The sequence below is a fragment of the Colossoma macropomum genome, unplaced genomic scaffold (genome assembly GCF_904425465.1).
Source record: "Colossoma macropomum unplaced genomic scaffold, Colossoma_macropomum, whole genome shotgun sequence".
NCBI classification, from domain to species: domain Eukaryota; kingdom Metazoa; phylum Chordata; class Actinopteri; order Characiformes; family Serrasalmidae; genus Colossoma; species Colossoma macropomum.
The window spans coordinates 49,445,434-49,472,723 of record NW_023494787.1 but is presented as its reverse complement, the minus strand read 5'-3'; the positions used below and the strand labels follow the sequence as shown (position 1 = coordinate 49,472,723).

Sequence of the window (27,290 nt, the reverse complement as noted above, 5' to 3'; positions counted from 1 at the left end):
CCAAAATATACTTTGCACTCCCCAGTTCATACAGTCCATATATGGAAGTTCACTATTTGAATGATCTCACAAAAAACAGCACATTTACATATACACCGATCAGGCATAACAACATTATGACCAACTCCTTGTTTCTGCGCTCATTGTCCATTTTATCAGCTCCACTTACTGTATAGGTGCACTTTGTAGTTCTACAGTTACAGACTGTAGTCCATCTGTTTCTCTGATACTTTGTTAGCCCCCTTTTACCCTGTTCTTCAGTGGTCAGGACCCCCATGGACCCTCACAGAGCAGGTACTATTTGGGTGGTGGATCATTCTCAGCACTGCAGTAACACTGACGTGGTGGTGGTGTGTTAGTGTGTGTTGCGCTGGTCTGAGTGGATCAGACACAGCAGTGCTGCTGGAGTTTTTAAACACCTTAGTGTCACTGCTGGACTGAGAATAGTCCACCAACCAAAAATATCCAGCCAACAGTGTCCTGTGGGCTGCGTCCTGTGACCACTGATGAAGGACTAGAGGATGACCAACACAAACTGTGCAGCAGCAGATGAGCTATCGTCTCTGACTTTACATCTACAAGGTGGACTGACAAGGAAGGAGTGTCTAATAGAGTGGACAGTGAGTGGACACAGTGTTTAAAAACTCCAGCAGCACTGCTGTGTCTGATCCACTCAGACACAACACACACTAACACAACACACACTAACACACCACCACCACGTCAGTGTTACTGCAGTGCTGAGAATGATCCACCACCCAAATAGTACCTGCTCTGTGAGGGTCCATGGGGGTCCTGACCACTGAAGAGCAGGGTAAAAGGGGGCTAACAAAGTATCAGAGAAACAGATGGACTACAGTCTGTAACTGTAGAACTACAAAGTGCACCTATATTGTAAGTGGAGCTGATAAAATGGACAATGAGTGTAGAAACAAAGTCATAATGTTATGCCTGACCGGTGTATATCCATCTATTCTGTCTACAGCAGTTTAGCTCCACCCTTTCACGCTGAAGTTATAAGGAATATTTCAGCCTGCACTGCGTTTTGAATGAGGCAGAACTATAGATTTGTAGGGTTATTTATGTTTGTCCTCCTTTCCCATATTTTAGGTGCTGTCCAGAGGAGAAGGCCTCCTGCTCTGGCCGATTCTGGTATTTTCCTTCAGCGGATCTCTGTGCAGAAGATGAGGAACGCGTCACGTATCAGTTATGAGATCACAGCCTCTCCGTATAACTGTGCCTTTGGTTTCCCTCTAATGGATGTTGGCTTCTTGCAGGTAAGTGTGAATAAAAGTAACTTGATAAACTGACAGAGCTGTGAGGTGAATATCAGTGGCATCAGACGTCACGTCACGACCAGACACTTAATAGTCAGATGTTTCCAAAACATCAATAGATTCATATCAAGCATTCCAGCATCACATTCTAGATATGCTAGTAAGGCCTGTACTATTACGCATCTGTAAGGTGATGCACCACATTTCTGGAAAGAGAACTATTGCCTCACACCGTCTTGCCAGCTGGATATAGTAAATACTTTGGCACCTCTGGCCCAAATATATTTCAGAACTAGAAGCATTCTGATTGGGTGAAAATTTCTAAAAGAAAGACTCCTGGCCAGCTACTAAAAGTGTTTGCAAGCTATGATATATTTTTGTGATAGATAGGTTTTTGAGATAGATATTTGTGGAAGGGCAGAAGGTATGTGGCCAGGGTGCCCAAACTTTTTCTGTAAAATCTATAAGATTACACATTTTTGCATTTTTGCATCCATTTTTAAGAGAAAACTTACAGGAACGCTGCAAAAAAGATACCAAAAACACAAAAACTAGACATTTAGAGACTACAAAATTGACACTGGAGCTCATTTTGATAGACAAATTGGGCAAACCTAATCAATACCAACAAAAGGGCATTCCTCTTATAACTATTGTGGTGTCAGGGTTGAAGAAGAGCCTGAGCCGTTATTTCTGCTGAAGGAAATGCTCTTTAATTGGGCAAAGCAGAAAAGGCCACTGAATGACAGCAACAGCAGCAGGGAAGGTCACTTCTAGCCATAGCAGTTCACTCTGTGGTAGACACTAAACACACACACTATCTAACCCACAGCCCAACACAATAAAACACAGTCAATACATAAACACATCCTAACCCTTTTTGGTGCCATATGAAGGCTAAAGCAGGGAGCTAATAGCAGGTTGTACAGTGATCCGGCTGTGTGTTTGCGCTGTATTTCTAGGTTGTGTGATGTTAGAGCTGGTTTCTCTCACTCTGGCTAGTGATGGCAGGTTCCTCTGAGTGTTCTGATCTGTGTTGTTATTTTTAACCCTTTGTTTATAATATGAAGCCCAAAAGAAGAGATGTAATATAACAGTAGCGAGTGGGTTTGGGTGATTTTGGAGCTGGGTCTCTGGCTGATGGACGGTCACAGTTGGATAAAATCACTCTGGATGGTGAGGCAGAGTCTGATGAGTGATCTGATGTGTAAATCATGCCACCGTTTTAACCCTTTGTTGGGATATGAAGGCCAAAAAGCAGAGCAATGATACCAAGACTTTGGGTGATTTTCCCAGTTGAATTACTCACCGATGCTGATGTCACAGCCCGATGATGTCATGTGAGCTAGTTAGGGGCGGGTCTGCTGAATGGTCTGTTATGTGTATCATGTCTGTAGATTAAACTGTTCTGAAGTTATGAAGACTAGAAGTGACCTACCGTTTTGCAAATTGCGGGCTTTGAGAAAAACTTAGAACAAGCTATTTTAGAAGAAAATGTATATAAATTAACTATTTTCTTTTTTTTCTGTCCTATAGAGGTCAGGCATTTTTACTAAGGACACAGTGGTGCTGGTCCAGGACAACGCCACCGTCAGTGTGACGCGCACACAGAGAGCCAGCCCTCCTCTCAGTGGCACCTTCAGCGTGGAGAGCTTCGGCCAGCATGTGGAAGGTCAGCAAACTGCCCATGTTTTCCCTCAGGGAGTTGTGATCTGTTGCTTATTGTAGGGGTCACAATATTAGGGCTGCAACTGTTGATATTTTCCTTTTCTAATATTGAAAAAAAAGATTTTTTTGTAAAAATATTATGATTTTTTATTATTACAGTTATTGTTGTTGTTAATTATTATGAAAGTTGAAACACTAAAATGTAATTGGTAAGCAATTATTGTCATAGCAAGTAATGTAAAATACTATTCCGAGTGCTCATGCCCAATCTGGCAACCCTGACCTGACTGTTTGCACGAACCTTTAAAAAAGCTTCACAGCTGAACTCAACTGTATTAGTCTCATCACCCGCTCTAGATAGTTCTTCAAGAGTTCTTTAATAAACAAAATGGGTCTATATAGAACCATGAGCATTTAAAGAACCCTTTGCGTGGTTTCTTTGCATCATTAAATGGTTCTTCAGATTGATGGAGAATGTGTTGCATATGGTTCTATATAGAACCTTATTGAAAAGGGTTCTATATAGCATCAAAAAAGGGTTCTTCTATCATTATGATGTCAAGCTTGTGAGCTTTTATGATGCATCGAATCATTTCCTAAAGAATCATAATTGAATCGAATCTTTGTGAAGCCAGAGATTTAAACAGTGAAGACAGTGGAGATGAAAGGAGTGCGTCTGTGTCTGTGTTGTAGGTCTAGCTGTGGACATCAGTGCCAAAGACCTGCAGTATGCCCTGCAAGGCATTCCAGATCTGGGCCAGCTGAGCGTGACGAGGACAGGAGACTGCAAAGGCTACTCCTGGAATATTGAGTGGCTCAGCGTGCCAGGCAACCAGCCCCTACTGCAGGTGAAATCAGGGGGACTGTGGGTCCTCAAAAAGTCTTCATCAGTCTGAAATTATACTTTACAACTTAAAGTTCTTAATAAGTATAAAAAATCAAATCAATTTACATTATTTGGTGCTGGATTTATGTAGTTAATAGAGATCTTTGGCAATATATAGTGCTGAAGTCTATGTTTTAACGAACACGCTAACATGGCCTGTCACAATCAAGACATTTTATCTGATGTATAATTGACATAATTAAGACATTGCAATTAACAATTCAATTGTCTGTTTTTGAAGAACAAATATATGTATTAATCTTTATACTAACTTACAAGTCTAAAGGGGCCAAATTGGCTGAATAGAATAGAATAGAATAGAATAGAATAGAATAGAATAGAATACCTGGATATGTCTTTGGCTTCACCACGTTGCAAAAAATAAAAATAATACATTTACAAATATCAGAAAAAGTGTGCATATAAATAAAAAAAACACGACATACAAAAACACACCTGAGAACACACACCAGCTTTGAATCCACCAGTTATCATAGTAATTACTGTACAGCTGAAATTAGCTACATTTTCATTAGATTAATAAGTAGCTCAAGAGTTCATCAGAAAAAATCCATCAGCGTTATCACTTTGTTGCTACTTGCCCCCAACTGACAACAGAAACGTCTCAAGCTCAGATAAACAAACATAACTCAAACATGAAAACGCACCCAGTTTACATTCTGCATTGTAGCTCTAGCCAAAACTAAAGAGGCAAACTTTACACAGCAAACCTATCTTGTTTGCGTCTGCATGTGGAACTTACGACATTCGTGTTTCTTTACCAAAAATGTTATAATTCATATTTACACCATCATTTTTCTAGCCTCTCTTTATCCCTTTGAATTACACAGGCTGTTTTGTCTGTTCTGATTGGCTGCCCTGCACTGTGCCTCATTCAGAAAGGCCTCCTTATAACCTCAGTGGGAAAGTGTGGGGCCAAACTACTGTAGCCTGAATCGGGAGATGTGTGTGCATATGTTGGTTTCCATGACGTCACAGTAGCAAACTTAGTTTCCAGCAGCAGCTTAGTTTCCATATCAGGATGGTAAGAACTGGGGAATGAATGGAATGCTTTGAAACGTTATCAGTGTTTTTGTGTACTACATGAAAAAAGTGAGGAAAATTGGGTTTGATTTGATATTTAAGTTATGAACTACAAATAAATCTAAAGGGTTAAATTAACTAATTTGCTTATTGCAGTGAAGCCGGTTTCTCCTGCATGTTAAATATAAATTGAGTAATTTGTTTTTTTTGTTCTTTACTAGATCAACGACTCCTCTGTAGTCGGCGTGAACCCCTCAGTGACGGCACAGGTGAAGGAGCAGGGAGGGCTCTTCAAGCAAAGGATTATGGGAGACTTCCTGCGCGTCCCAACAAACAAGACACAGGTGCACTTGTTTGACTTTCTGCTTGTGTTGTACTCGAGTCTGGTCCCTGTTTTGGGTGATGGGGGGCTGGACAAACAGAATAAAACACTCCTTTCTCTGCATGTTTACATAAAATCTGTTCTGCTGGTTGAGGACCTAATTGATCTTTCCATGATGGCTTAACTGGGTATTATTTGTTTGTAGATGCTCATTGGCTCCAAGATTCAAACATCTCCAGAGGACAGATTGGAATATAATTATTACTATGTTTTCATTTAAGAATAAAAATGAATGTATGTTGTTTGGTTTTCAGAACCAGAGAAGAGCCTCAACATCATTTACAACCCAAAGTTAAGGTGCAAAGTTGGACTAAGACTATAAAATAATCATGATTAATCAAAGTTTTAGGCCAGATATTATTTAATGTCATATTTTACTAAATAAATGATAAAATATACTATTATTTCTTAATATATATCATGTATAATGAATGATAATGAATGTACATTGAACCGCAGACAAATTTTAGTTTTTCCCCTTATGAAAAGTTCTTAATCTGGTCTCCGTCTCTGTTTTAGTAATCTTGACTACAGCGCTACTATTTGCTGCTCCTGTAACTCAGCAATGAGATGCTAACCCAGCATGTATTTATATTCTTTTGGCACCTGTTTCAGCTTTGTTGCCGTGACATCACATTATCTGAGACCGGGCAGGATGTTTAATTATAGACTGTCTTCAGACAGACAGTATAATGAGTTCATTTGTATTGTGTGTTGAGGATTAGAGCTTGAGTGAACCATTAAACGTCACTTTGCTTGTCAAAACTGACGCATTAGTCTGCTTGCAGTGATTGTTAACTTATGACACACTAAGTCTTCTAAACACTACTACTACATGGATAATAACACTGGAAAAAAAAGATTTGTTGTTGTAACAACATGAACCCAAAGCGTCTAGAACCAGGAAAGGTGCTCGGTTAAATCTGCCGTCAGAGCTGTTACATCACCTGCATGTCGCCGTTGGCAACAGTACCAGAATCATAGCTTTCTGTGTTCTACCATGTTTTCTATAACTGTGTTAAAGATGCACAAGGCTTCCTTTATTGCCGTGTTTTTTCTGAACAGAATTCAGATCAGCAAGAGATTATGGATTTGTTTAGGCAGATTAACAATAAATGTGTGACCGATTGGCCACTTCGTTAAAACCACCTCGTTGTATCTGCACTCACTGTCCCTTTTATCAGCTCCACTGACCATATAGGCGCACTTTGTAGTTCTACAGTTACAGACTGTAGTCTGTTTCTTTGCAAACTTTGTTACCCTGTTCGTCAGTGGTCAGGACCCCCCCAGGACCCCCACTTAGCAGGTATTATTTGGGTGGTGGATCATTCTCAGCACTACAGTAACACTGATGTGGTGGTGGTGTGTTAGAGTGTGTTGTGCTGGTCTGAGTGGATCAGACACAGCAGTGCTGAAGTGTCTGGTAACTTTAAAAGGTTACCTGATTGCCTTAAAACTTATCATTTGAATTTCAACAAAATCCAAATGTTTTTAATGATGAAAGTGGAAGTAAACGCATAACAGAAGTCTGCTCTGAAAATATAAAATAATAATAATGAGGCTCTGATGTAGGGGAGGCCATGATTCTACTGCAAGTAGTCATCTTTTACTGAAACATCATCAGAAAGGCGCGTACAAAGCACTGAACTCATGAGGAAGGTCACTATTAGCTACAAGCTTCCACCCCAAACCTCTAACACAAAACACCCACCTCCCCCCCGACACAGAATAACACATACACATGCCTTTAAACTAATAAACAGCGACATTAACAACATAGACGTCCCTTTTCACTCACAGCCGTGTGCAGCAGGATGCTACAATAATAATAGTAGTAATAATAATAAGTCTGCAGCAAAGACCTACACAAATATGAGATTATAATGTCTTTTCAGGTGGAAGTTCTTATCAACGGCATTCCATCTAAGTGCTCAGGTGACTGTGGCTTCACCTGGAGTGAGGCTAAGACCCCGACCGTGACCGGGATATCTCCATCGCAAGGTAGAACACATGAACTTCTTTATGCACTTTCACTGAGCCATAATATCACAAACAAATCACATCATATCACAAAACATGGCTTGAGTTTGGAGGATAGTGTCAAAAAACTCTGCTACTGTCCCATCGTCAGCCTGCTGTGGGCCTTCAGGTGAAAAATGTAAACAACATAATGTAGAAGAAAAGAATTTATGTGAATTACGTGGGTATTTTTAAAGCACCATCTAAAATATTAAGTTGAAAGAATGTAATATTTATATTTCAGTAAACAAACATGCAGTATGTAAGTAAAACCTTGAATATAGTGCAGAATTCTGAGTCTTAGAAACATATTCCCCTTTTCACAGTGCAAGTAGGGATGCCGATACTGAAGTGCTGCTGCTTATACTAACTACATTAACTGGACAATGTCTTTTAGGGGCCAGTGCTCTGGGAACCGTTCTGACCATCTCTGGATCTGGATTTGTTGATGGAAATGCCTCAGTGCGGATTGGGGACGTCCAGTGCTCGGTCCTCCAGGTTACCAGTAAGTCCTAGTAAACTTCTAGTAGCTACCAAGATGTGCTACAATTTTCATTCGTGTTTCTGTGGAAAATGAAATACATTTAATTCAGCCTTTAATTCAACATAATCAGTTGAACAATATTATCTATAAACTTGTGGTCTATAATGTTTATGACCAGTTAGCACAAGATAAGAGGTCTCTGTATAAATTAGTGTTTACCTGATTTACACATAAACAGTGGCGTATCAAGGATCTGTGTAACAAAAATTACTTTAATTATTACAAAATTACAGTTGGTCACTTGCTGTTGTTATGTCTGAAACAACATGATGACCTAATGTGATCTGCCATCTTACCTACCAGTAGTTTACCAGTATTAACCTACAGATTAAATACCCCCCACATAAAAATGGGTAATACATTTGACTTTGACAGTTAATTAAAATGGCTATATTTAATAGGCCCATTATGTACAAATGCTAATAAGAATAGTGATACACCAAAATGAAACCCAAAACTGAAGGAAAGGGTTCTTTTCTATATAATTTGCCACTTCAGATGATTTCTCGAAAAGATCTGAAGCTAAATCCCAGAGTGTTTCCGTTATAATGATGGAAAATGCCTCATTTTTTAAATGGAAAACACTTGGACGTCACTTTGGATCTCCCGTCTGGCGGTCTGGCGCTATTAGCATGCAAGTCTCTTTAATGTTTGTCATTTTAAAAAGAAACAGACATGAACCCACACCAGCAGGAGTTAACAAACTCACATGTTTACAGTAACAACTTCCAAAATGAGAGGTGAAAAGGTTTATTATTATAAGATATTGAGAAAGTCAGTATTATTTAGGTGATTTACATTGAAGAAGTTCAGTAAATCAGCTAACACTGAAAGCTACGTAAGGTAAAGATCGTTTAGAACACGTTGGAACATGTTTGGTCAGTTTCACTGTTGATCTCCTGCTGAGAACTGCTCAAACTGTTTGAACGTGTCTGTGCTGTTCATTATCAATCAAATGTTAAGTGTTAGATTTTGACATTTCATTATAGATCTGTGTAATGTTTTGTTTTTTTTTTGGCCAAATTTTTCTCTCTTTTTTTCTCTCCAACCGAAAGCCATAATTGTCACTTTCAACCATTTTTGGCCATAAATTTTTGTTTCGGTTTCGGTGCATCCCTACCAATCAGCACCTAAAATCAGCCTGCAGGGGTTCTGCTCCTGTTGTTATAGATTTTGCAAGTTTAAAAAAATGCGTTTTGTGTGTTTGTGTTTAAGGTACATCACTGACCTGTAGTGTTGGCCCTGCGAGCGCTGGACTGTATCCAGTCTCTGTGGGTTTCCCTGCGCTGGGCTATGCTCGGTATTCAGGTGGCAACCCCTTCAACTTCACCTACCAGATGGGAGTGACCTCCATAAAGCCCACTGCAGGCAGCATCACTGGTAAATTGCACATGCTATGCATCGCTGTTGTCAGAAGAAAACCTCATATCTCCATTTTTGATGTTTTTTAGTTTCTGACATCATTTGAAAATACCTGTTGCCCTTTACATTGTCTGTAAATTCCATGATGAATGGACTAAAAGAAACAGCCCAAAATGACTGAGAAAAAACTCTGGCTCCATTGACTTACATTAGAAGTAAAGTAAAGTAGGTTTTTTCCTTCTCCTATAAAGTTATCATTTTGGAGATACAAAGTTTTCTTCCAACAACAGCGATATGTCACAGTGACACAGCACTATGACTATGACTCCCATTGATACTGGAGAGGAAAACTTTGAAGTCCATGGAAAAGACCAACTGTTTTGATCGATATATAATAATAAGTTATGTCACAATAAATTGAATCCCTATAATACAAATACAGTAATACAAATATGACTAATTAAATATAAAATATATTGAATATATGAACATATCATGAGTATCGTTAGTACATAGTTCAAAGGTTGAAGAGAAAATTATAATCATAGTTTGACATACAGATACAATGTATCTATATAGAACCATCTACAGCACATTCTCCATCAATCTGAAGAACCGTTTCATGGTGCAAAGAACCCTTTAATCATGCAAAGGATTATTTAAATGTTCATGGTTTATGTAGAACCTTTTTTTTATTAAAGAACCCTCGAAGAACCATCTTTTTTAACTGTGTAGACCCCCAGAATCACTAAATCTTCCCTGAGTAAACAGTAAACATGCATTTGAGTCATTTTGCCCAAAACACACCATTTTGTTCTGAAATGTTTTGTTTGTTTGACATATACAGCCAGTGATGGTCTAACAGCCTTATATAATCATTCTGCTATGCAGCACTGCAGCATAAGCTTATCATAGAGCTAACATGGCTTCCTGCACTCTCTTTCTCCGTAGGGGGGACGATCATTACCGTCTCTGGTTATGGTTTTGGTTACGACACCGTGGCCACCGTCGGGAACGCGTCCTGTGACGTTATTTATGTGGATGTAAACCAGCTCAGCTGCAGAGTGCCTGCTGTAAGTCACTGAGTCTGCTCTGCTCTATGTTTACTAAATATACAATGTGCTTCTTATGGATTTTACTGTATTTATAATAAACTAGATGGATCAGAGTCACAAACCTCGACAGGGCCTAAATATTAGTGCTGATTTTTACACAGTAAATTCTACAGTGTTAAATGAACTGAGTGAACAACTTATTCAATAATGTTTATAGAATAATGCTTGTCATGTTGGGACTGCATCTACATGGAGAAATATAAAGTTTCTGGATGGTTATAAATGCAGTAAAATGAAGAAATGCAGATATTTTGATGCGGTAACTCAGCATCACCTAGACATTCTGCTCTTCCAGAGTTCAATAAATATATCATCAATCATATCAGTTTGAACATCAGTCAAATCCAAATATCTGTTTGATGTTCACCATTTCCTAAAGCAAACATCTGCCGATGATATGAGTCTAATATCATTGTGCAAACCTAGTTTACTCGAATTGTTAATAAAAATAGCTTTGACTAAGATTTTATTATTGGTTACTTTAGTGAATATGTTAAATGTACACTCTCAAAGTCTTAAACGTTTTCACGCAGTGCCATAGAAAAACCACTTTTGGTTCACTAAAACAATTTTCAGTGGATCATAGTTTAGAGAACCACGAGACAACAAAGTTAAAAAAAATAACCTCATTGTAAAATGATGGTTATAGAAGCCTTTCCATTATGGGAAGGTTCTTTAAACTTGTAAAAGGTTCTTCACACTCACAAATCTCTTTTTTCAGACATGGTTCTTTAGGGAACCAAAAGTGCTTTTTCCATGGCATCGCTCAAGAACCTGTAAATTTTATTGCCACCTTTACTTTTAAAGGGGAATTCCACCTTTCCTTTTCAAAATGTGTGCATAATTATTCGTTAAAATGTAAGCAAAGTCATTCAGAGTGGTTTGATACGAAATAGTTAATTGTAGAAAACCTTACCAACTATTTTTACAGTGGTGGTGATAGGAACCAGGGGTCACCATGACTACACTCTTAGCAAAAGAGTTTTAGATCTACAGCACATTTTCCATTAATCTGAAGAAACTTTTCGTGATGCAAAGAACCATTTAATCATGCAGATGGTTCTTTGAGTGCTTATGGTTCTATGTAGAACCATTTTCTTTAAAGAACCCTTGAAGAACCATCGTTTTTAGAATGTACAACAGAAATATTTATTTACTACCCAAAACCACCAGTGAACCTAATGTGTTTTGTTGATAATAGTAAAATATTACAAAAACCCACTAAATACCTCAGTACACTCTCATAGTCTTCTCAAAACTATCATAAAATAATGTTTCAGACATCAGGCAGTGAATTCATAACCATTTCTTGTGGTAATTTGTTGTCAGGGAGCGTTTAGAGGCATTAAACTCTTCAGACGTTTGGTTCCTATCAGCACCACTATTAACAATTCTGACTCAAGGCATTTCACACCAAACCATTCTACATTACTTTGTGTCTTAACCAAAAAATTATAGAATTCCTTTTTAATAGTGTAACAAGAATAAATTAAAGTGTGGTAATTTTTCATGAACAAGTTTAGTAAACAATTAACATTTTACAATTTGTGAAGATCGAAAATGAGACTTATAATATAAAGCTGAGTTTTTCAGTGCTGGTTTGTGCCTCAGGGATCAGCAGGAGCAAAGGCAGTAACCCTGAAAAGTGGAGGAATGGAGGCCACGGCGAATGACTCCTTCACGTATGATGCCGCCCTGACAGCTGTCATTACTGGCGTGAGCCCACAAACAACAACAGTGTTTGGTAAGCCACATCAAAACACTGAACACAGTAAACAGGGTTATTCATAGCTGTGACATTTCTTTATGCAAACTTCAAACACAGTTTTGTTCAATACTTAGGATTAACCTAATCCAGGAAACTAAACATTGGGCTGATTTTAGCAGACATACATTCATTTTTCATATGGAAATCCAAAAAATTTCAGATTTTCATATGTAAAATTGATGTCTGACCTGTTGTCCAGTTCATCGAGGAACTCTATACGTCACGGTTCTATTGTTCTAAGAATCTTTGTAACTGTAGCAACTAAAGATCATAGAGTCTGCGGCAATGATACTCGACAAAGGTAACAGTTAAAGGAGGTCTAAGCTGATTCTGTCCCCAATCATAGACTTCAAAGCTGTCCCATTCAAGATTGTAGATACCAAAACAGGTGCATCCAGTGTCTGACGCTATTGTTTCCACTCGTGCTGCCACTCTTGTCCCCAGGCAGTGTTCCTTTGTGCGCTGCAGCGTTCATGCTGGCGTGTTGTCTGCAGCAGATCTCTCCACTGACTGCAAATAATTGTGACGCACTCTGAAACATTCCAGCCTGTCGTTTCCTTTTTTTCCTGTCTGCACATTTGAACAGGGGTGTTAGTCGTAATTACCTCACTTTGGACAGCCTGAATTGTGAAACCTGTCCTTTTCTTAGAAAAGAAAACCCTGAACCCTGTAATTCAAAGTGTCAGTCAGCAGGGCTTTAGGTTGTTACAGTGCTCATAAAAGACGATTCGCTGAGTAATGAACCCCCTCTTTTTCTCTCGAACAATAAACATTGTTTATTTTCTCTTGTGTGATAAAGGACTCAGGACTCTCACCGTCCAGGGACAGAACTTCGAGGACCAGACTAACGGCAGCTCTGTCCTGATTGGCGGTGTGGACTGTGTTGTGCTGAACTGGACTAATAAAAACATCACCTGTCTGTTACCCTCACTCCCCCCTGGTGTCTATGACATCAGTGTGAGAATGGGGAACAGGGGCTATCCCCAAATCAGGTACAGCCCTGAAAATCATGTAAATACTATGCAGTGGGCAATGCAGTGGTGCAGGTCCCCAGTGGTGCAATAATAATAATAATAACAATAATTATTATTATTATTATTATTATTATTATTAGTAGTAGTAGTAGTAGTAGTAGTAGTAATAATGGCAACAGTAGTGATAATAATATGACTAGCTATAACAATAATAATAAATATTATTGCATTGTTGTTTTGTTATTGTTTTTGTTACTATTGTTCCTATTAAACATTTATTCACTTTTGACATTGTGCACATTTAAAAAAAGATGGTTCTTCAAGTGTTCTTTAATAATAAAGGCAATGTTTCTATTCAGAACAATTTTATGCTTAAATAGTTCTTTACATGATGAAAGGTTCTTCAGATTGATGGAGAATGTGTTATGTATGGTTCTATATAGGACCTTTTGAAAATGTTTTTTTGTAGCACCAAAAAAGTTCTTCTGTTGTTACAAGCCTGACAATAACAATAGAAGAACCCTGTTTGGTGCTATATAGAACCATATACAAAACATTCTCCATCAATCTGAAGAACAATTTCACCATGCAAAGAACCATTAAAGCATGAAATGGTTCTGTATATGGTTTTTAATAGAACCATTCTCTTTTCTAAAGAACCCTTGAAGAACCATCTTTTTAAGAGTGTGTCATATTGTTATGGTCTGAAAGTGCTGTGATGTCGGGCTCCTCCTGGATTTATGGGGTTAATTCTTTAAGTTTCAATGCAGGAAATATCAGTTAAAATATAAGTTATAAAAAATGAAAATCCTTGATGTTACACATATTGTAATAACACAATATTATTTATAATATAACTGTCAGGCGAGTTTGATCTGCTACTCAGAGGCTTTTGTACAAACTTGTGGAGTCCATGCTATTGTGAAAGCAAAAGGGGGGTACAACCAACTACTAAGAAATTCTAAAATTCATGTGAAGATGTCAAATATTCTACATTTCACTGAAACTGGTAACAGACAATATCATTTACATTGAAAATGCTGCGTTAAAGTAGAACATAATGCAAAACAAACGTGTTTTCTCCAGTGCTCTTCCATGTGTAAATAAACAGTAGCACTGGATACTGGAGTTGCATTATTTTACAGTTATTATATAAAAATGAGATATATTTTTACAGCCTTTGGGCAACTGCTGTTGTTTTAAAAGGGCTTTAGAAATAAAATGGTCTTACTTACTTGTACTTTTACTTTTGATCTTTACCACAAACACAGCGCTGGTGTGAACGCCACCATCGAGTACATCTTGCAAGTGAGCGGCCTCTCCCCTCGGCAGGGCTCTCTGTATGGCGGCACCACAGTGACCATCACCGGCTCTGGATTCAGCCCTGATTTAGCAGACAACACTGTCACACTAGGTACGCTACCAAAACATGACAGGTTTACTTACTTTTATATAAGTTATGGTAACTTATAAGGATGAATAGTAATTACTGCTAGTGGTGGGCAATGTGGCAAAGATCGCACATCATGTTTTATGATATAAATCAGGTATTTCATTTTTCTGAGGTTTGATTAGTTGAAATAGACTTAAAAAGCAATGACATTGTGGTTTTTATTCAGACTAAATCTAATTAAACAGAATTAATTATGTTCTCTTTGTACTGTGATTTAAGTACTGACTCCACAATACACTTATAAAAGCATACTTTGACGTAATTAATCCTGATGAAGATAAAATATGGTCATGTTGCACACCCCTAATTACAGCCAGGGTGTGAACAGTAGCAGTGATCCAGTGTCAGCTTACCTTGCGCTTGATTGTTTTCCGCAGGTGGGACGCGCTGTGAGGTGACTGCAGCCTGGGACCATCAGCTGAAGTGTGTGACCCAGATAGATGAGCAGACATACATCGTCACAAACCAAGGCATCGACCCCAGTAGGTTCACACTAACAGTCCACAGCAACAAAGTCTGTTTTCCCTTATGTAACTAGACAAACTGGCTGAGGGGGGCATTTATTTAGAGCATATCGCTGTTGTCGGAAGAAAACCTTGTATCTCTAAAATGGTAACTTTAAAGTAGTTTTTCCTTCTCCTGTACTTTTAATTTAAGTCAATGGAACCAGAATTTTTTCCAAGTTATTCTGGGCCGTTTCTATTGATCCATTCTTCATGAAATTTACACACAATGTAAAGGGCAGCAGGTATTTTCAAATTGTGTCAAAAACTGACAAACAGTAAAAATGGACATACAAGGTTTTCTTCCAACAGCAGCGATATGCTTTTAAAAAAATTTAGCAAAGTGATGGTAGAAATGAGTGAGACAATTAAATTAGGATAGATGGGATACCGATCGGAATGGCACCTCTGCCGATTCTGGATACAGTTATCCTGATTTATTTTCAGTTACATTTATGTGCAAAAGTTTGAATACCCCAAATGAAATGATAAATAAGTTTCTTATCACAAAAAATAAAAGAACACATATATTTTACATTACATATGACATGCAAATTTCAAAGCACAATTTCTATGTATTTTCTGAGTCAAACACATTGGAAAAAAACAACATACCATGTGTCATAACTTTCACACAGGCCACATTTTATTTATTTATTTTATGTTTGAATGTTAAATTCTAAAGTAAATAGTAATTGTGCATTGAAGTGTGCAGAAATGCATTTGCGTACGACTGAAGTTTTTATTCTTGCATGTAGATGACGGAAATGAAAGCTTTTAAAACTGAGATTTGTCAGCACTATTTGGGAACACTTTTCAATCATCTCAAAAGATACATTAGTTAGCACTGCAAAAACCCAGGTTTCAAAACTTCAAATCAGGTCAGAGTAAATGGTTTAAATGATTCAGTATGAGTGTCACTAACTGAGGATGTTGAAATCGCAATCAGATTTTCTGTCCAGGCTTGAACAAGGCAAAGGTTTATTGGGCTCAAAAGGGGCCAGACTGAATTTATTCTTAGGTTCAAAATCAATCATTTAAAGACTTTATGTAGCATATTTATGCAGACAGTTTCCACATTGCTAATAGGTGGGATATACGCTTTGATTACTTGTTAGCTACATTACCTTTGTAGCTCCAGCACTGAAAAGGCTAAAGAATGAAATGAGCACATTTCAGACACTAAACATTGGCTACACCTTGGCTGATTGGCTATTTTGGGTAAGGGAAGGTAAAATTATTATTTTCCAGCCAAACATTTTAATTTAAAAATTTAAATTTTTTATTGATAAAAGTGCTTAATTAAATGTGTTTTACTGTGTTTTTAACTTATTTGTGTTCTCAGACTATGCAAACAAAATGTGTTTTACTGTTTAAATGTGTTTTATTTTGTTTGTTTGTGTTCTCAGGCTACGGTCAGGGGTACGCGTGGAGCCCGTCCACAGTCATAGTGTCTGTAGGGGACACAGTGGTGTGGAGGTGGAACGCTCCAGATTTTGTTCCTGGCCTGGGCTACAGGGTCTTCAGTGTGGCCAGTCCCAGCAGCACTAACTTCGACGGTGTGGGCTTCAACAGCGGAAATACCAAAACAGCCACAGGTACATTTGTGTTTCTCACTATCAACAAAAAAGTGTCATGGTGGATGCTGAGTTACTGAATAATGAGCCTTAAGAAAAATAACTGAATAATGAACCTGCAGCTTTAGGGGTTAAGGTACATGATTTGGAGTGTTTCTGAGGTCACAATGCCAAAAAAAACATATAAACCTTTCTAAGTTACTCTACCAGTGTCAAATGAAGTACAAACATTAATAAACAGTAACGCCACTGATAGTAACACCACTGACAGAATAAATGAAATCTGAGCTTTTCTAAAATATAGTCCACTGCCACTTTGCAAAGCCCCACTGTAAGTAGAAAATTACAAATATTGCATTTACAGTAAATTTTAAATCACTTAATGTTTCATGAGTAACACCACTTTGCCAACAGCCAAATTTAGCAGAAACATTAAGAAAGATGATCTATCTTGAGACAAGATTTATTAGCAATATACAATTATATTCAAGTACATTAATTAATTTTAACATAGAACAGACAATTTATATGTATTTTTATGATTAAACAGCTTCAAAATTGCTTTTTCACATAAAAATAGTGTGAACTCACTGCTGTTTTTCATGCATTCAACAACACTAAAAATCACAACAATCAAAAAGAATTTGTTTGTTGGTAGATTTACAAATAGGACAAAGAATATACAGACATCAGCTTTTTGTGTTTTATTATTATTTTGAGCTCATTTTCATTCTTATTGAAAGTTGGGGACACCATTTGCCACTGGAGCGGTAGAATGACTCCTCTGTGAAACAGGTTTAGGGAGGTCTTTACTGTAAATAATGGTTTTATACCCCTGTACACCTGTAATTACATGCCTAATTGTCATTATGCTCATAGTAACTCAGTGCTCTGTGCTCAGGCCTGGTTGGCCTGTCTAAATATCTGAAGGTATGCTGAGAAAAAGACAGCAGAAACTTCTCTAAGTGACACGATGTCTCCACTTCAAAAGGACACGGCAGTAAAAGAATCTCACTGTGCTGGAATGTGTGTGTGGGTGTGTGTATCTGTGTGTGCGTTTGTCTTCTTTTGTCCACAGGGTTCTTCAGCTATCGATTCACAGCTCCTGGCTTGTACTATTACAGCAGCGGCTACATCGATTCGTCCAACAAGAGGAGCCTGCAGGGCGTGGTGAACGTTAGGCCTCTGGAGGAGAGAAGCAGCGGGCTACAAGTCACTGTAGCTGGGTTTCAGGCCCTTCAGAGTCCAGGTACAAGCACAGGTTACAAACAGTTCACTTCACATTTCACATCATACCTGTGGAACCGAGCGTCTCACCGCGATCCTTTCTGAGAATCAGGCCTTTAAACTTGTTTAAATCTGCCGCCGGGGAGTTACGCTGCATGCATGTCCACTCTGCGCATAGTAAACTGTACCAGTGTGTAGAATTGGTGTTGTCTGTGTGCTACAGTGTTTTCTATCACTGTATAAAAGATGCACGAGGCTCCCTTTGTTGTTCAGTGTTTTCCAGTTGAGCTCACTCAGAGCGCAGTTCAGACTGGTAAAAGTGTTTGCTTGCTCAAAAGGCTCTGTGACACAAACTGAGTAAAAATCTTAGATCATATCTCTACATATTAAATAACTGCAACAACAGAAATCAGATAATGAACAAAGAACAGTGTAGTAAACGGGAGAATCGGCTATGTTTGCTCTGGTTTTAAAGGGTGATCCTCCACAAATATTGGCACATTTGTAAACATGAGAAAACAGGCTGTAAAAACGTCCTTTATTACTTATGCTTTTGATCTTCCATTTAAAATATTAACAACAATCTAATCTTTATTTGATGTACATAATTGAAAAAAGCTCTCATCTTATCAGGAAATAAATATTTTCTCCATGTCATGTTTTGCATGACACCCCGTCATTTAATCCTTTAATCCCTTCGCAAAGATAACAGCTCTGACTCTTCTCCTATAGTGCTGTCCTCCATACAGAACCTCTCCAGATCCTTCAGATTCAGAGATCCACATTGTGACTCTCTTCCTCAGCTCATCTCTTAGGTTTTCTAAGGGGTTTAGTTCAGGGGATTGGGTTGGCTATGTCAAAAATGTATTCTGTGGTCAATTTTGTGTTGATTTTGAGGCGTGTTTTGGATCATTGTCCTGCTGGAAAATCCAAACTATGGCCCAGTTTAAGCTTCCTGGCTGAAGCAGTCAGGTTTGGATTTTTTATCTGCTGGTACTTGGTGGAGTCTGTGATGCCATGTGTCCGAATAAACTATCCATGGCTTTTAGAAGAAAAACAGCCCCACAGTACCTGTTAGAAATAAAGGTTCTGTTCAGGTACATTTTTCGTTCATCAAGGTACAAACAATGTAAGTGTTCCCTCAAAGGTACAGCCGTTCTTTTGAGGTCCGATTTTGCTCCTTAAATAAGTTTTACCAGGTGAAAAGTTTGTATTTGTACCTTTTCATAACCGAATGTTTTAAAACAGAACGGTAAAATAAAAGCCTGGAGACGAGACGGGGTGTGTGGAGTCAGTACAGCTTAGAACATATCATTTCAGTGGATTATGGTTCAGTTATGTTCCCAGACTAAAGGTACTGAGATGTATCTTTGAGGGTCCCACCCCAGTGACAAGAGGGGCACTGCCCCAGTGACAGTTTAGTCCCTTTATTTCTGAGAGTGAACACAGATCCACCACCATACTTCACAGTGGGGATGAGGTACTTTTCTGCATGGCTATCTTTGTGTCTAAGCCAAACTCACCTCTGGTGTTTGTTGCCAAAAACCTCTAATTTGGTCTCATCTGACCAAAGAACACAGTCCCACAGAAAGTTCCAGACACGGTTGGCAAACTGTAGGTGCTTGAGTTTGTTGGTCTTTGATACGAGAGGCTTTTTTTCTGGCAACCACCCAATCAACTTGTAGTTATATAGGTGGTGTTTGTAGTTTGGGAGACATTATGACCCCAAGACCTGCTAATGTCTGCAATTGCCCATCTGTGACAATCTGTGGAGACTCCTTGTCCACTCAAACCATCCTCCTCAGTGTATGGTAAATTGGGTGAATTTGATTTTTTTCAAAAGCAATTATGAATTATCTATGGATATGTCTATGGATATGTAAATTATCTAGATAACTCTTACAACTGTCTCTGTAGGTTCAGCACGTGTGAGCAGGTCAGCGTCTGACTGTGTGGCCTCCCCTGAGTGCTCTGGCTCTAACACCACGTCTGACAGCTTCTCCTTCAGTTTCTCCACCTGTGCCAGCCCCAATGTCGACTCCATCTCTCCCTCGCAGGGCACAATGCATGACCCCATCATCCTCCAGGGCTCTGGCTTCAGCAACATCTCCTGCGCCAATGAGGTAAGGAGAAAACCAGAGACCTGAGCTGAGTTCAAAACTGAACAAGTTAACTTAAGACGTGATAAAGTTCACTACCTTACTTTTAAACTTACTGAGGCAGAATAGTTCACAGTGGTGGTGATAGGAACCAGATGTTTAAAGTTATGTCACTGTTAAAACAGTATGCTTATTGATAAATGTTATATAGTGTCGGAAAACTCAAGTCTATTAGAATGACTGAACAGCTCCACACAGTTTGAGGTACATGAGGATGCTTTAGGGGTGCAGCTGTTTTTCGCCAAACTGTTCCTTTATCTTTTAAAAGGAGCCGAAGACAGACAGTAATTTCCAGTCAAAACAGCCATTAAGTGCATTAGATTATCCATTTGCATAAGGAAGGGAAAAATAAGTAAAAAAACAGGAGTTTCCAAAACTGAAGTTTAAAAACTGACTAAAAGCTACAGAGAACATAGGGCTCCTATCAACCACCTGGAAGAGCTGGTCGACCCCAAAACTGCCCCATCAGATAAACAGCACTTAAAGCTTTCATCTCTGAGAGAGAGGAGAAAATCAAGCTGATCAGATCTGAAAACATCCACAGGTGTTTCTGTCCATCCTTCCACTGTGAGAAGACGACTCAGCGCTGTGGGTCTGAAAGGATAACTTTGGCCGTGTTGACTGGAAATTAAACGAAGGGTGGTCTCTGACTTTGTTCAGCTGTTTTTGATCCCATTATGTTACTGATCAGCCTTTATTCTTATTACAGGTCACAGTTGGAAATGCTTCATGTCTTGTGACCAACAGCACCTCCACTGAGATCACCTGCCTCCTCAGCTCTGACAGTGGAGCACCTGTTGGTGTTGCGCTGCCCGTCCGAGTCCGGGTCAACAACTTGGGAGCCGCAATGCTCACCATGCCCAGCGAGCTGAGTCGGCGTGTGGTGATTCTACCCGTGGTGGACTTCATCTCACCATCAGCAGGCAGCACATCTGGCCGCACACGGCTGATCATATCTGGCTCAGGACTGACCGGTGGGATGGTCACAGTGGCCGGCGTTCCATGCATTGTGGTATCCAGCAACTACACTCAGGTCTTGTGTGACACATCTCCATCTGTGCCGCGCACTGGAGCCATCTCGGTAAGCGTCGGTGCGGTCAGCTCGTCCTGCAGCTCTGACTGTTCTTATGAATATTCCGCAGCTTTGGCTCCCCAGGTTTCCTCTGTTTATCCCAGCTCCATTAGCGGAAACCAAACAACTGTCTTTATAGGTGGCAGCGGCTTCGGTAGCAGCCTTGAGAACCTTGCCGTGTTTGCTGACAACATCATCCTGCAGGTCACGAACGTCTCAGACAGCAACATCACGGTGTCGGTCGGCGCCCTGCCCGCAGGCCCACATTCCCTGCAGGTGGTTGTTAGGAACAAAGGACTGGCGACTGGAAGCGCTACACTGACCAGTGTGCCGCTGGCCAGTCTGCAGCCGATCTCAGGCAGCCTTGCAGGAGGAACCCTGCTGATGATCACAGGGAATGGCTTTGTGGCAGGAAACACTAGCGTGATGGTGGGAATCTACCCCTGCTCCATCCTGCAGGTAACTCCCAGCACCGTGCAGTGCTTGACACGTTCCTACAGCGAGCAGCTGGTGCAGGTGAAGATCCAGGTGTTTGGAGTGATTTACCCACTGCTGAGCTTCAACTACTCTCGGGAACAGACGCCAAAGATCACCAGCGTCAGCCCCACAACAGGTACGACGGATAATTGACACATGCTGCTGTTCAAAATGCACAAATCGCATTGTGTTATTCCATAACAGTTTATTCCATGCAGAAAAAAATGTAAACTAGACACCAGTATTTTCAGATGTTTTCTTCAGTAAGTTTTTGGGAAGTAACCAGAACCAGAAGTTATTAAATGACAAATAATGTATTATGATTATCCATTTATAACAATTGCCAGAACTTCATTCTGGATGTTAGTGTTATTAAAACTTCATTCTAGATATTAATTTTCTTAAGACTTAATTGCAAAAAATAATTGTATAGAACTTCATTCTGGATTTTAATTTTGTTCGAACTTAATAATCCTAAAAAATAATTTTATTAGATCTCAATGTTTCATATTGATATTATTAGAAATTAATTCTACACTCAAAATATGGTTGTTCAAGGATTATTAAGTACAGAAAATTGATTATTAAGTACAGAAAATACTTCAAAAAGGGTTCTTCATCATATTCGCCATCAATCTGAAGGACACTTTAATCATGCAAATGTTTCATGAAGTGTTCATGGTTCCAAATAGAACCATTTCCTTTACTAAAGAACCCTTGAAGAACATGAAAAAAACTCTTTTTAAGAGTGTAGATATTACTTAAGAATGGAATTCTAATTATTATATTTATATTATATTTAAATAATTATTTTGATAATTATTTAAACCTATGATGCTGTAGAGTAGCAGCATCATATTAGAATTATTTTGCATACAACTGCAACTAAATTGGTGTCATATTATTAAAACTAAATTGGTGTCATATTATTAAAACTAAATATTTGTACATTTTCATACCTTTCTGTCTAAATTGACTGACTGTAACTGACTGTCTGCTCATGCTGATGCTCTACAGGCCCCAGTGGAACACCGATCACCATCTCAGGCTCTGGGTTTGGCTCAGACGCTGGTCTGGTTTCAGTAAGCATTGACAGCGTGCCGTGTACTGTGTCCTCCATCACGGACACGGCAGTGCAGTGCACTGTGGGTGAACATGCAGGTGGAACTTTCCCAGTGACACTGTCCCACCAGGTCAAAGGTCGCGCTCAGAGCCAGTCCAGCTTCTCCTACGAGCTGCGCCTGAACCAGGTCTCACCTAACGAAGGTAATCAAAGGCTCTCAGAACTGCCTGTGGCTAGCCCTTATGGAGCTTGGGGTGTGCGATGTATTGGCAGCTGATATTTTACTGACTGATAAACCAGATAATGTAGTTTTATTGGCCTAATGTTGGAATTACAGCCCACGATTAAAAACTGATAATTCAGCACCCTAGAGTGTAGACACTAGTGCTGGGCATTTCCATTCTTTTCAACTTACCGAATGGATAGCATAGTGGTCAACACCTCTGTCCTCAATTATATTCATGTTACATTCATAATATATTGAGGTGTCAGCCACTGGCTCTGTGTTTCATAAGGGGCCCTGGTGGTGGGGTACGTTGTGCCATGCCCGCCATCCTCCCTCCTTTAATAGACATTTGTTCTTGCTGTTGTTAATGTTGTTGTTTGTTGGTTTAAGATGTGTGTGTTGACTGTGTTTTACCGTGTGGGGCTGTGGGTTAGTTATTGTGGGTGAATGTCCACCATGGAGAGAATCTGTATGGCTAGAAGTGACCATCCCTATTATTTCAGCTGTTTTCCAGCGGCCTTTGCTGCTTTGATCAATAAAAAAGCATCTCCTTGAGCTGAGATAATGGCATCTTCTGGTTCTTCTTCATCACTGATGCCACAATATAGTATATATTTATATTCTATATCTATATTTTATTTTGTTTTATTTACAGTCTAATGCAAATGTTTGATCACTCCTGGTTTCAATGATTTTCTAAGTAAAAAATAGGTTAACTGTACAGGGAATGCACAGTTTACTGAATTTAACATAGTTGAAAAAAATTAGAACACGCCAACTTTTATATATGAAAAATGTCCAGTGTGTTAAACTTGCACTAAAATGTGTATTTAAAATATTATTAATAAAATAATAATAATAATAATAATAATAATAATAATAATAATAATAATAAGAGGAAGAAGAAGAAAAAGAAGTGAAAATATGTTTTCACTTAGAAAAATCAACAAAACATGGAATTTGAGTCCCAAAATGTTTGCATACAACTGTTCATATAATGACAAATGTTTACTTTAATATAATTTAGCTACGTCATGTCTGTGTTAAATGTAAAATGTATGCACATACATCTATGCATTATAGTTCTTCCATTCACTTGTAATCAATACATCTAATAATTCTCCTTGTGAGACTGTTGTAATAATATTATAAGAATATTTAACTTGTTACTAGACGTTTATTTTCTCATTTTAGGAAATTGTCTCATTCCACTGGCAGATTTTGCTTGTTTTAAGAAATGTTTTGTTGGCATCCTCTACAGAGAGCAAATTTTAATGAACAGTAGCTGTTTATTTGCTGAGTTTAACATATTATGTGGCTTGTATAAAAGTAATTGTACATTATTTTAAGTTTTAATTTTTTCCAATGTGTTAAACTCAAATAAACTGAAATTATGCATTGAAATTTGGGAAAAAATATGCCTTATTTGAAGTTATTTTCACTTCAAAATCAACAAAACGTGCAAATTGACCGGGGTGAAACTTTTGAAACTTCAAACTTTTACATACATTTGTGATACTTACAGAAAGAAAGATTATCTGTCAATAGAATAAAACAATTTTGCTAGACAACATTACTTAAAACCAGTAAAAAATAAAATTAGTCAATATTATATTATTGCAATAATCTCATCAGAAGAAGCATCAGATGCATTGACTTTATTTAAAATGGTTTCACTTGCTACAGTGCAGTGGATCTCTAGTACTGTGCACTAACAGAGAACGTCTCTTTGCTGTAGGGAGCTACGCCGGAGGTGCGGTGGTGGCAGTCCAAGGCACCGGGTTTGATCCAAACTCCTCAAAAGTTCTAATCTGCAATAAAGAATGCAGCGTCAGGAGAAACGTATCCAGCTCTACCGCTCTGTACTGTGAGGTTCCACCCAACAATGGTATGTATCAAGATCAGTATCTGTCATGTTTTCCTGCAGGTTCATCATCAGTCTTATTTTAACTATCGGAAAGATCTTTAATGACAGTGAAACATGCCAGGAATGTGTTCAGTGTCTCAAGTCATTTGATGAGGCATGGAAGGTGTTTCTCAAAGAGGTCACAGATGAATAGCTTTGAGATAAAGGCTGTTTACATGCATGCGTGAGTCTTAAGCCCTGTGATGTCCTCTGTGGCAGGAACTCAAGCGGAGCAGGCCTGCATGGTGATGGTACTGAATAGTTACGGGTCTGCTAACATTACGAACGGCTACACATACAAATCCAGCCTGACTCCCATCATCACGAATGTGTCGCCGGGCAGGGGAGGAACAGCCGGAGGCACCGTGCTCACCATCACCGGCTCTGGTTTCAGGTCTGAAATTACTACTGCTGGAGGAGAAAAGGAAAAATGTCTTCATGGCATTTTGCAAATGAATCTAACCTGGTTGTTTATGGTGTTGATAATTAAAGCAACATCTGTAGGTGTGAGAGATTAAAAACACTGTTCTTTTAGACTTTAGTGCAACACTGGCATATTTTAACTTTTTTTTAATTTGTAATAATTACACTAACACATACTACAGGCCCAAAATACAGAAACAGTCATATTTTTAGATTTACACATTAACACATTAAGAAACATTTTACAGTTTAGTCAATTTGCCAACGGCCATCAGAACATGCTTATTAGCCTAGGTAATTTATTCCATTAGTGTTGGAGTGCTGTACTCTGGAAAAAGTCTTTTTAACACTCTTTGTTGAAAACAGTTTGATGCATTTGTTATATATATATATATATATATATATATATATATATATATATATATATATATGTATATAGCTGTTGTCAGAAGAAACCCTTGTATCTCCAAAATAATAGCTTTACAAGAGAAGGAAAAAACCTACTTTAGTTTTAATGTAAGCCAGTGGAACCAGAATTTTTTCCAAGTCATTTTGGGCCGTTTCTTTTGGTCCAATCATCATGACATTTACACACAGTGTAAAGGACAAACAGGCACTTTCAAAGTATGTCAAAAACTGAAAAACGTCAAAAATGGAGATACGAGTGGATATATATATATATTATATATATATATAAACATGAAGTTTCAAGTTTATTTGTCATTTGCACAACATGTCAAGACATAGTTAATCACTCTACAGCAGAGTATATATATATATATATATATATATATATATATATATATATATATATATATATGTCCGTAGCACTAATATGGTATATAAATTACATTTATGGCATTTGGCAGATGCTCTTATCCAGAGCGACTTACAATCTGATCATTTTACACAGGTAGGTGAAGGTCTTGTTAGGAATCTTGCCCAAGGACTTTTATTGGTATAGTGTTGGGTATTTACCCAGGTGGGAATTGAACTCCAGTCTACAGCGTAGAAGGCAGAGGTGTTACCCACTGCACCACACCAACCACACGATAACAAATGGCACTAACAAAGTGACTGAGTGAAATGGTATTGGGGAAAGACTCACAGCTTCACAGCTGGTTCAGAAGCCTGACAGCCTGTGGGTGGAAACTGTTCATTAGCTGGGTTGTTCTAGCCTGGATGCTGCAGTATCTATATATTTATTATATAAATCCCATGCTATAAAAATCAGCAAAACAGGAAATAAATAAACCCAGGATACAGTAATCCAGTGCTTAGAAATAAATAATAGAAACAACCCTTATTATATTAATCCTGAGCTGTACAATGAGCAGTAGAAATAACCCCAGATTATATCAATTACGTGTAAATTACCATTTCTGTAAATATATTGTCTGTAACGTTCCCTGAGTGTGATATGGGAGAGGAAAGACACGGGAGCAGAAAGTAGCAGCAGAGCAGTTGCTTTAATGAAGTTTCTTCTCGAAGGGGTTGTGGCTTTTCAGCGGAGATCAACATAAACAGAAAGATAAGACAAAGACCAAAGGCTTGCTGTGAACCAGCTTCTTCTAGTTACTGCTTCTGCTGCTCTGCGGTGATTCTCCGTCTCACTCTCACGCTCTGCTAGGCTCTCTCTCTTCACTGCAAGAGAGGTTCACATAAATAGCCAGAAGCAAAACCACACACAGGTGAAACACCTCGTGTAAAACTAATCCTGTATTAAACTATGAATAATGCTTCAGAAACATATTACGGCCTGTTAACAAATGTAGGATTAAGATCACATTTAATTTTGTGAAGATAGTGTTGCTTCCAAGCTTTGGGCCTGTAGTGTAGGTTAATAAGATCACATGATTCACTGTCCATATGAAGAGCTGTGTTAGAAGTTACACATCCATGTTATCACCTCTGTTCTCTGCCATGTGTTACAAACAGTGGAGGGAATATTTCAGTGACGATCGCAGGGTCAGTCTGCGACGTCCAGTCAGTCAACGAAACACAGGTGATCTGTGTGACCAACGCCCAGCCCAAGTCCCAGCTGACCAAGGTCCGAGTGCTGGTTGGAGACAGAGGAATCGCCCAGATGGTAAACTTAAACCTCTTCTAACAACGCAGCACTTTCCATTTAATACTATTACACTGAACCCACCACACAGAGAGCA

General features: G+C 38.7%; 1 protein-coding gene across 1 annotated transcript in view; it reads left to right on the top strand.

Annotated features, from left to right (window-relative positions):
• LOC118806221 (fibrocystin-L-like) overlaps nt 1–27,290 on the top strand; it is an 89,019-nt gene that overhangs the window by 21,597 nt on the left and 40,132 nt on the right. Inside the window, exons 24-43 of the mRNA XM_036567692.1 lie at nt 1,111–1,277; nt 2,814–2,949; nt 3,639–3,793; nt 5,097–5,219; nt 7,153–7,258; nt 7,674–7,781; nt 9,036–9,200; nt 10,134–10,255; nt 11,909–12,041; nt 12,865–13,057; nt 14,311–14,453; nt 14,870–14,974; nt 16,405–16,593; nt 17,651–17,821; nt 19,717–19,922; nt 20,668–21,643; nt 22,525–22,773; nt 24,535–24,684; nt 24,922–25,096; nt 27,064–27,214. Of these exons, the coding sequence (XP_036423585.1) occupies nt 1,111–1,277; nt 2,814–2,949; nt 3,639–3,793; nt 5,097–5,219; nt 7,153–7,258; nt 7,674–7,781; nt 9,036–9,200; nt 10,134–10,255; nt 11,909–12,041; nt 12,865–13,057; nt 14,311–14,453; nt 14,870–14,974; nt 16,405–16,593; nt 17,651–17,821; nt 19,717–19,922; nt 20,668–21,643; nt 22,525–22,773; nt 24,535–24,684; nt 24,922–25,096; nt 27,064–27,214 (3,923 nt within the window). The remainder of the gene's footprint in view (nt 1–1,110; nt 1,278–2,813; nt 2,950–3,638; nt 3,794–5,096; nt 5,220–7,152; nt 7,259–7,673; nt 7,782–9,035; nt 9,201–10,133; nt 10,256–11,908; nt 12,042–12,864; nt 13,058–14,310; nt 14,454–14,869; nt 14,975–16,404; nt 16,594–17,650; nt 17,822–19,716; nt 19,923–20,667; nt 21,644–22,524; nt 22,774–24,534; nt 24,685–24,921; nt 25,097–27,063; nt 27,215–27,290) is intronic.